This window comes from Panthera tigris, chromosome B3 (genome assembly GCF_018350195.1).
Source record: "Panthera tigris isolate Pti1 chromosome B3, P.tigris_Pti1_mat1.1, whole genome shotgun sequence".
Lineage (NCBI taxonomy): Eukaryota > Metazoa > Chordata > Mammalia > Carnivora > Felidae > Panthera > Panthera tigris.
Genome location: NC_056665.1, coordinates 144003267 through 144013361, shown reverse-complemented (window position 1 = coordinate 144013361; position 10095 = coordinate 144003267). Strand labels below are relative to the sequence as shown.

The 10095-nt window shown below is 51.8% G+C and overlaps 1 protein-coding gene across 1 annotated transcript in view; it reads left to right on the top strand.

The window, feature by feature from the left end:
- Positions 1–6880: 6880 nt before the first annotated feature.
- Positions 6881–10095, top strand: part of CDC42BPB (CDC42 binding protein kinase beta) — a 102177-nt gene continuing 98962 nt past the window's right edge. The window contains 1 exon segment of the mRNA XM_042990640.1: positions 6881–7278. Within this exon segment, the coding sequence (XP_042846574.1) occupies positions 7104–7278 (175 nt within the window). The 5' untranslated portion in view covers positions 6881–7103.

The following is a 10095-nucleotide window of genomic DNA, read 5'->3' as shown; positions in this document are numbered from 1 at the left end:
TGTGCCCATCCCAAGAAATCCATCCACTTGCATTTCCCCTAGATCTCCTAGAAGAAGTTTATTCTTTCCAAGTCTCTGATTGGCAGGCCAACCCATTAGCCACTGCCCATGGATCAACACAGAAGTTTTGCCTTCTGGGGTAATTTCTCTTCACCACTGCCTTTCAGGGCTTCCCCTGAGTGTGTCTGTAAAGCAGCAGCCATCCTCCTCTAGCTAGAGCCAGGCAGACCAATCTTTAAATCTGGCCCATGCCTTTTCAATCCTTTTTTTTGATCAGCCACAGCACTTCCCATGAGGGTGTAGCTGTGGATTAAGAAGAGTTGGTAAAACAGTAGGAACAAATACGACAGAGGCTAAGCCACCTACTTATTCATAAAGTTTACTCGTTCTTTCCAGGTCTGCTTGGGCCCAGTCTCATTTTATAATGGACTACTACATGCACATACAATTTTATGTTTTGGTGGATAAGATAACATCTATTTAGTAAAGGACAGCTTGGGTGGCATTGTTTCTTGGTGTCCATGGCCAAGTTTTAAGTCTGTATAAAGATCCAGCAGCAAGCCAGGAGCTGCCTTTGAACTGGAGAAGAGCTCTTGGCAGAAGAAGGCATGAATTTACTCCAAAACCCTGGGTGTATACACAGTGACTTTCCTATTGGGACTTTCCCCGCCAAGAGTCTCTGCCACTCACACTCAAAACAGGGTCTGCTGGGTCATAAGGCTCAAGTGGCAGGGTGGCTTGCACCAAAGCCTGGACCTGGTGGAAAGCTCATTTGTTCTTTGGGTTCCATTCAAAATTGGCAGTCTTAGAGGGTACCCAGTAATTAATCAGAGAAGCTCGCCCAGGCAGTAAATGTGTCCATAAAATTGAACAAGGCCAATCAGGCATGTGCCTCTGTCTTCATGGCAGGCCTTGTTATGTCCAAAAATGTCTTCATTTTTTGAAAGCTATTTTTGCTGGGTATAGAATTCTAGGCTGGCAGTTTTTCTTTTCTTTCTGCATTTTAAAGATGTCGTTCCAAAGTCTTCACATTTACACAATTTCCAATAAGAAATTTGATGTCACCTTTATTTTGTTCTTCTGCTTGTGTCTTTATTCCCTGTTTTTGTTTGTTTGTTTGTTTGTTTTAAGTAACTGGTTTTGAGGAACTCAATTATGATGTGGCCTTATTATAGTTTTCTCCCACCATGTTTCTTATGCTTGGGGTTTATTGAAACTCTTGGGTGTGTGTTTATAGTTTTCATTGACTTTGGAAAATTTTAAGCCATTAGTTTTTCAATTTTTTTTTTTGGTCTCTCCTCTTTTTTGTTCTCCTTCAGGACCCCAATTATCCATGTATTGGGCCACAGTTCACTCATGCTATTCACTTTTCTGGATTCCTTTTTCTCACTGTTTTATTTTAAATAAATTCTATTGCTATGCTTTCAAATTCACTAATATTTTCCTATGTAATGTCTAATCTGCCATTAATCCCATACTGTATGTTTTCAAGAAGTTGTAAGTTTCATTTCTAAAAGTTCTATTACGTTAAAAGTTTTTTTTAAATTTATTTATTTATTTTGAGAGAGAGCACAGGGTGGTAGGGGTAGAGAGAGAGGGAGAGAGAATTCCAAGCAGGCTCCATGCTGTCAGCGCAGAGCCCAATGTGGAGCTCAAACTCACAAACCGTGAGGTCATGACCTGAGCTGAGATCAAGAGTTGGACGCTTAACTGAGTGAGCCACCTAGGTGGCCCCTCTGTTACTGTTTTAAAAATATGTACTTTATGTAATATGGTTATAACAACTGTTTTAATGTCCTTCTCTGCTAATTCTAACATCTGTGTAAGTTCTGGGTTGGTTTATTTAATTGATTATTCTCCTCATTATGGGTTGTGTTTTCTTGCCTATTTGTGTGGTTATATATATATATATTTTTTTTTTTTTCTTTAAGATTTTATTTTTATGTAATCTCTACCCCTAACATGGGGCTCAAACCCACAACCCCAAGATCGAGTCACATCCTCCCCCAACTGAGCCAGGCAGGTGCCCCAAATGCCTGGAAATCTTTGATTAGATGCCAGGCAGTGTGATTTTATATTTTGGGGGATGGATATTTTTGTGATCCTATAAAATTTCCTGAGCTTTGTTCTGGGATGCAGTTAAATTTCTTGGAAACACTTTGATATTTGGGGGTTTTGTTTTTATGACTTGTTAGGGAGATCTGGAGCAGCGTTCAATCTAGATAGAGCTAATTCCCATGTCCAAGGCACAACCTTCTTGAGAATTTTTTTTTTGAGGGGGGGGTGGGTGGGGAGGAAGCAGAGGGAGAATCTAAGCAGGCTCCATGCTTAGTGTGGAGCCTGATGCAGGGCTCAATCCCACAGCCCTGGAATCATAACCTGAGCTGAAATAAAGAGTCAGATGTCCAACTGGCTGAGCCACCCAGGTGCCAAAACCTTCTCGAGAATTCTACCCAATGCTGGTGAATTATGAGTTTTTCAAGTCTGGCTGGTGGAAAACAACACCATTCTCAATCTGTGTGAGTACCAGGCACTATTCTCTCTAATCTTCTTGAATGTTCTTTCTCCAGCCTTGGGTAGGGTTCCTCCCACACAAGTGCTAGTCACTATGCCACTGGATACTCACTCAAGGGGGACCCTCTGCAGATCTCCAGGGTTCTTTCTCTGTGTAAAGTTCAGGTTTCGAGGGGGTAACAGGTGGAGAAACACAAGAACTGCCCTGCTAAAGGAACAATGACCTTTTTCCAGTGTGCATGTTATAAATTTATCGAACACTAAACTGAAATTTTGAGGGGCATCAAGAGACAACAAATGTAGAGCTCTCAAATGAGGTGGAAGATCACCACCTGTAGCCTCTCAAGGGAAAAGCATGGGAACCTGCCCCACACCCTGGAATAAAATGTGTATTTGACGATGTGGTCCTGCTGGGACACGGAGCATGGGGCACTCTCTCCTTTACCTGAAGCCCAGTGAGGGTGGCCTCCCAGGGGATTTCTCGGAGAGCTTCAAGATGTGGCCCTCCATTTGGGGGCCTTGTGGACTAGGGATGGACTCCCAGCCAGGAAAGGAGGGCTCATGAACAGCTTTGGAGGTGGAGCCCGAAGTGTGCTGCCATGTTGGGACCTGCCCACTCCTGAGTGTCAGAGCAAGGGAGGCAAGAGTGTCTCCTGTGGACAGATATGAGCTGTAGGGATGGGTCACCACCTGTCTAGTGGTCCCCATAGAGGGGCAAAGGGTCCCCTGCAGCCACCAGGTAAACACCCACCCAGAAAAGTGACACATTGCTCAGGAGAGAAGGGAGCAGCCGGAGTCTGTGAATAGTCCCTGGGGCACAAGGAGAAGGGGTCATCAACTCTGCCAGATCAGAGGGGAGACTGTATCTTCCTTCCTCCCTGGTAGTAGCCCACGTGGTTGGAAGCAGGGCCAGGCTGGCTGAGGCTCAAGAAGGAGCAAAAATGGCACCAAGCACAGCCCCCGTCCCCAGTTCTTATCTCAGGCCCCCAAGCTGGGTGTGAGGGGAAGCTGTTAAATTAAGTTCCAAGGTTTCACTCTGCAGGCTGGGGCATTGTGATTTCTGACTCCAGACCCCGCGGCTTAAAGTTACCATAAGCTGTGCACGTTTCAGGGAACTGGGCGAAAGGCTCTGCTTAGTCTGACTTGCTGTGCTGTGAAGACCAGAACCCCTCCCTGGAGCCCAAGCGGGAGTTTATTGTAAGGATACTGCTACGGGCTCAATGTTTGTGTCCCCAAAACGCTTATGCTGAAATCCTAACCCCCAATGTGATATGTTAGGAGGTGGGGCCCTAAGGAGGTGATTAGGTCATGAGGGTCGAGCCTCCATTAATGGGATTATTGTCTGGTAGGAGGGCAAGGAGCTACCTCTTTCTACCACGTGAGAATACAGCAAGACAGCCCTCTATAAACAGGAAAAGGGCGACTCACTCAGAACCTGATTGTGCCTGCACCCTGACCTGAGACTTGGAGCCTCCAGAACTGTTTATAAGCCACTCAGTCTACGGTATTTTGTGATAGCAGACAGAAATGATTAAGACATATACAGCGGAACCTCAAGGGTGCCCAAAGACACTGGGATTCCTTGGTCTGGGGGACCCAAGACTGCTCGATCCATCACCTGGTCACAGAGTCCCCAGTTTCTGAAAAAAGAGCTCCAATGCATACCAGCTACCAACATGAGCATTTACGATGAGCCAGGCACTGTTCAAAGTGCTCTACGGGGGTTAACTCATTAAAAATTTTTTTTAAGACACAGACAGAGAACGCGAGCAGGGGAGAGGGGCAGAGGGAGAGAGAGAGAGAAAGAAAATCTCAAGTAGTCTTCATGCCCAGCATGGAGCCCGACGCAGGGCTCAATCCCACAAAAGTGAGATCATGACCTGAACTGAAATTGAATCAGACACTTAACTGACTGAGCCATGCAGGTGCCCCTTGTTTAATCCTTTCAGAGACTCACTGAAATACTGGGTAGGTCTTATTGTTATTCTTGTACTTCTGAGGGAACTGAGGCACAGAAAGATTTCTAGTTTTCTGAGAAGTAAGACCCATAAGTACTCACTGTCTCAAGTACTAACGAAAACTACAGGGTGAATCTGAGACCTGATTCAGCCCAGGGGAGTTAGGCAAAGCTGTCCTGGAATGGGCAATGCTGAAATGGCTTTAGGTTGAGCAGACAAAACCAAGGTGGTCCAGGAGGAGCATCCAAGGTAGATGTCTCGGTAAGTGCAAAGGCCCTGAGGCAGGAGGGGGGCAGAATCAGTTGAGGGGCAGCAAGGTCAGTGAGACTGGAGTCAGAGAGTAAAGAGAGTAAGAATAGGGGTAGAGGGTGGAGCAGGGCCAGACAGCCTGCTGAGTCTGGAGACCAGAGAATATACAGTCCAAATAGGGACCCTAGGGGAATGGATATTGTTGTACTTCCACTGGGACAAAGACAAAGAATGGTGACTGTCCCAGACAAATTCAGGCATCTCATCACCCTACTTAAAAGCCAAGGTAGAGGAGCCTAGGTGGCTCGGTCAGTTAAACGTCTGCCTCCCTCTCAAAAAACAAAAAAACCAAGGTAAAGAATTTGGTCTTTAGCTTAAAACCAGTAGGAAATCTCTGGGTTTGAGCCAGGTGGTCTGCTCAGTCCCACCTCCTCCCTTATAATTTGTACTTTGAAGTATCATACATATGAAGTGCACAAATATTTAGAACGCGGTTTAATTTATATGTATGTATAGATCTGTGTTACAAGATGGGTCTGGTCAAGACACAAAGTGTTCCTAGCCTCCGGTTCATAACGTCTACTCTGAACTCTAACACCAAAGATGGTTTTTGCCTGACTTTTAAAAATTAAGGGACCGGGTTCCTAGGTGGTTCAGTCCATTGAGCAGCCAACTCTTGATTCTGGCTCAGGTCATGATCCCAGGGTCCTCCGATCAAGCCCCGAGGCCAGCTCTGCGCTGGGTGTGTAGCCTGCTTAGGATTCTCTCTCCCTCTCTGCCGCTCCCCTGCTCGCACACTCTCTCTCAAAAAATTAAATAAAGATGTTACATATACAGTGATGCGTACGGTTGGAAGAATGTTACTTACATGTAGTGCTGTATAACCAACACCTCAATATAATTACAGAACACTTCCCGCAGCCAGGATGGTTCCCTCCTACCCCTTCGCAGTCAATACTTCCTCCACAGGGGTAGCCACGATTCTGATTTGTCTCCCCAGATTAGTTTTGCCTTCGGTTTTGCGCCTTCAAAGCTCTACCTGCTCTACCTCCGTGCCCTGGATCCACCTAAGCCCCCCACCCACTTCCTCGGGTCTGGGTTCCCACGGCCCTGCACCCTCGCTCCGGCTCTCACCCAGCCCGTGGCCTCAGTGCCCTCGCACGAGCTCCAGGCGGCCCCTGCTGTCCTGACGCCAAGGGTCTGTTTGGGTGGGGGAATTCTCCATCACCTTCCTTCCCCCAGCCACCCAAATGCACCAACAATCTCAGGGAAGCAGAGACTCTCCCGGGACACCCGGCCTGGAGACAGTCGGCCGCTTCCTACCCAAGTGTCAGGCTAAGACATTTGTTTGCGGTTGGGGTAGGCTGGACGGCGGAATCTGAAGCGGCCACTGCGGGGGCACCACGAATTCACGAGGTGCAGGGTGACCCGCTGGGCCGCCGCTCTGCAGGGGCCTCCGCCCAGTCCGGGCCGCGCGGGCTCGCGTGCAAGTCAGGCAGGCACCCGCTTTCCAGGGCCGCTCCGAGCCCGGCCGCGCCCAGGTTTTAAACCGGCGGGTCACTCCGCCGAAGCCCCCTCCTCCCCAGCAAGCAAGGGGTTTCCCCCTCGGGGCCCGAGACGCGCGCGTGCGCGAGCGCAGACCCCGCACACCCGGGACCCGTCCACGAAGCGCTGGCGCACGCCTCCCGGGCGCCGTCGGCGCACGCGCGGGCGCGCAATCTCGGCGGCGCACTGGCTCGGCGCTCGCCCCGCCCCCGCCGCCTGGCCTTCCCAGCTTCCCGGCCGCCCTACGGCAAGCGGCGAGGTCCCATCCCGCCGGGAGCCGGAGCCGGGAGCCGGGAGCGCAGGGGCGGGGCGGCGCGCTGAGGTCAGCGCGGCGGCGGCCGGCCCTGCCGTGGTTGGCTGCGCCCGCGCTGGCCGCGCCCTGGTTGGCTGCGGGCCGCGGGGCTGGGCCGCCGGGTCGGGGCTGGGGTCGGGGCTCGGGCGCCGGCCGGGCTTGCGCTGCGCTCCGCTCCGCGGCGCTCCAGGTCGGCGGACGGCGGCGAAGGCGAGGAGGGCGCGGCCGCGGGCGGGGCTGAAGGGCGCGCGGCGGGCGGCAGGGCGAGGCGAGGGCGGGCCGCGGCGGGCGGGTGGGGCGGGCGGCGGCGCCGAGGGGAGGAGACCGGCCCATGGACCCGCGGGGCCCGGCGCCCCAGACGCTGCGCCGCCGGGACCGAGCCCAAGATGTCGGCCTAGGCCGGGGCGCGACGACGCGGACGGGGCGGCAACGAGGCGCCGCTGCTGCCGGGACTCGCGGCTACCGGGCCCCCGAGGGCTCGCCCTGACGGACTGGCCGAGCGGGCAGCGAGAGTCCGGCGCGTTGGGAGCGGGCCGCGCGGCACCATGTCGGCCAAGGTGCGGCTCAAGAAGCTGGAGCAGCTGCTCCTGGACGGGCCCTGGCGCAACGAGAGCGCCCTGAGTGTGGAGACGCTGCTCGACGTGCTCGTCTGTCTGTACACCGAGTGCAGCCACTCGGCCCTGCGGCGCGACAAGTATGTGGCCGAGTTCCTCGAGTGGGGTAAGTGCGCGCGGGGCTCCGGCCTGCCCTTCCGCCCCTCCGACCCCGGCCCGCTCCTCCTCCCCGCCCTCGGGCTTCCGCTCCGGCCTCTCCAAGCCCCCAGCCCCGCCGCCCCCTTCCTCTGAGGCCGCTCCTCGCGCCCTCGCCCCTCAGCGGCTGGCGATCCCCTCCCTGCCCTCCTCCTCGGCCCTGGCGCACCCGCGTTCGGCCGTCCCGCCCCCTCATCCTGCCCCTGGGAGCCACATCCTCCGTTCCCACCCCCACTCGCTCCCCGCCGCCGGCCATCGCCCGGGCCGCTTCCTAGATCCACCCTCCGAGTCTGGATATCATTTCCTGCAGCACTCCCCGGGAAATCCGCCCCCGCCCCTCGCTCTGGGGTCCGGAGTCGGCGTGGAGGCGCCCCCCCCCCACCCCGCCTCCGCCCCCGCACGCCCTGCTGGCTTGCGGGGGCAGCCGCGCGTGATTTTTGCGTCTGCCTCCTGCACCGCCCGGTGGGCCCCCTACTCGCATGTGCGTTTCCGGGGAGACCAATTCTAAGGGTGACAGCCAGCCTACACCCCCTTGACGTCCAGGGCCTGAACACCCTTTACTGTGGCACCTCCAAGGGAGTTTTCAGGTTAAAAGCCTTATTTTGCGACAGCAAATTGATTTTTTTTTTTTTCATCGTAATTGTGCTAGATTCTTGTAATATGTTGGGCGTAGCTGCAACTGTCAGTATACGGAAGACGTTTAAAAACTTTCTTGCTCAGATCTCTGCGTGCTTTCTGTAGTTTATTCAAGGATCTATAGGGCTGTAATCATTGATCAAATAACGTACTTAGCTTTAGTAGGATAAACGTTCGATTAGGCCGTTTGACGATCATAAGAATCCCGAAGATAGCTACAAGCGTCAAGTAAAACCCTTCCACTTCCTCTCGAACGTGGTCATCCTGTCAAGACCCTCAGACTCCCCTGGAACGACCTAGTAGGAAGATGCAGTGCTCACGTTCAGGGCAGACCAGGCAGACCCTCCCCTTGGGTCACTTGCGTCATTGGGTTGGGGCTGTGCAGTTTGAGCCGGTAATTTCTAATCTTTGGGCCTGACGAAGCTGATAGTTACGTGAAGAAACAAATGTGTTCTCAGGTGAGGCCTCCTACTCTGCCAGAATGGCAACTGGAATTTGGGGTTTTGTTTACTCACAGTACTCAAGTTGAGATATTCTCTAGACGGCTTCTGTGTCTTGCCCTATAGTGAAATGATGTTTTGTGAGAGCAGAGGCAGAAAGGAGGTCCAGAGCCCCAAGACAGCCCCTGATGCTTTATTTCGGTGGGGACCACCATTCTTGGTTATTTACAACATCAGTGAAATGAGAGTATTTGCTTTCCGGGGTCCTTTGTCAGTGACCTGGTTTCCAACCAAATAACTCACTTTCACAGTCTGGCGCTTGGTACATCTGAGCCTTCTGAATATTGTATTTGCCTTGCCTTTCTGAGGCATTTGATCTTGACATCCAGACAGATCGACCGTCAGGTCGACTCGGTGCCGGTGTGTGAGTAAAAGTGGGACTGAAAGAAGGAAGCAGAGGGAGGGCAGTGCTAGTGGTAATGTGTGCTGAAGCTGGCCTCTGGCCTGCGAGCTGAGTAGCGCCCCTGTGGGGCTTCGTCTGAGAGCTGGACAGCCTGTACATCCGGGGTTCTTGCGTAGGCCGCACACCACCCGACGGTACCAGCCCCTCCGAGAGCTGGTGGACTTCACGCGAGCAGGCTCTTCTCAGCATGTGGGGAGGTCTTAGGAGATTTGACCTTTCCAAATCTGAACAGAAGCCGTGTGCTATAATTTAGAAATATTTTCAAAATTGGATTCTGGCTCTTTGGAAATTATGGTTGCAAATAAACTACGTTGTCCTAACAACTCAGCTTGCACAGAAGTGTAAAGCTTAAATTACAGGGAAGAAAAATGGTCTTAAGTTTAAGGTGGCATTTTAATGAATTACTAATACTACTAAACACTACTTCTAGAAGTATTGAATTTCGTGCACATTAACATCATACGCCATTGTAACTCTACAGAGGTGCGTTACCGGTTAAGATCATGTGCAGTCATACTTTAGTGTACTTAGAACGCCTAGTAACTGCCTTTGGAAGGTGAAAAATGGTCTGTCAGGTGGAACTGTGGAGCCTTATTAGGCGCCCTGACTTCCAAGAGGAATTACTTGTCCTCTGGAAACAGATAGAAGCTATCCATCCACCTGGGGGTTGTTGAGTCGTTGGAGTCGCCCACTGCATGATGTTTGAAACTTCCAGTGCGTGGAGTCCTGTCCTGCAGAGGGCCAGCCTCTGCCCACCTCCCAAATCTTGCTAGGTAGGTGTGTCTAATGACAATTAGGTAGAAATCTTGAAACAATGAAGAAACACAGCTTATTCAGCCCAGATTTTGACACTTAGGGAGGAATCTTTGGGGAAATTTGGAAAGTACAGGTATTCAAGTTTTTAAGGTTTGTGTTTTTTTTAAATTTTTTTAAACATTTATTTCATTTTTGAGGGACAGAGAGAGAGAGTGTGAGTGGGCGAGGGGCAGAGAGAGAGAGAGAGAGAGGAGACACAGAATCCAAAGCAGGCGCCTGGCTCTGAGCTGTCAGCACAGAGCCCAGTGCAGAGCTGGAACCCACAAACCACGAGATTACGACCCCAGTGGAAGTCAGACGCTTAACTGGCTGAGCCACCCAGGGACCCCTCAAGTTCTTAAGTTTTAAAAGCAGACTTCCTGGCTCTTATTTTCTTATTGCCACAGTGGTTGCACGAGACCAGAGTCCTCTTGGCTTTCATTGCAGGTCTTTA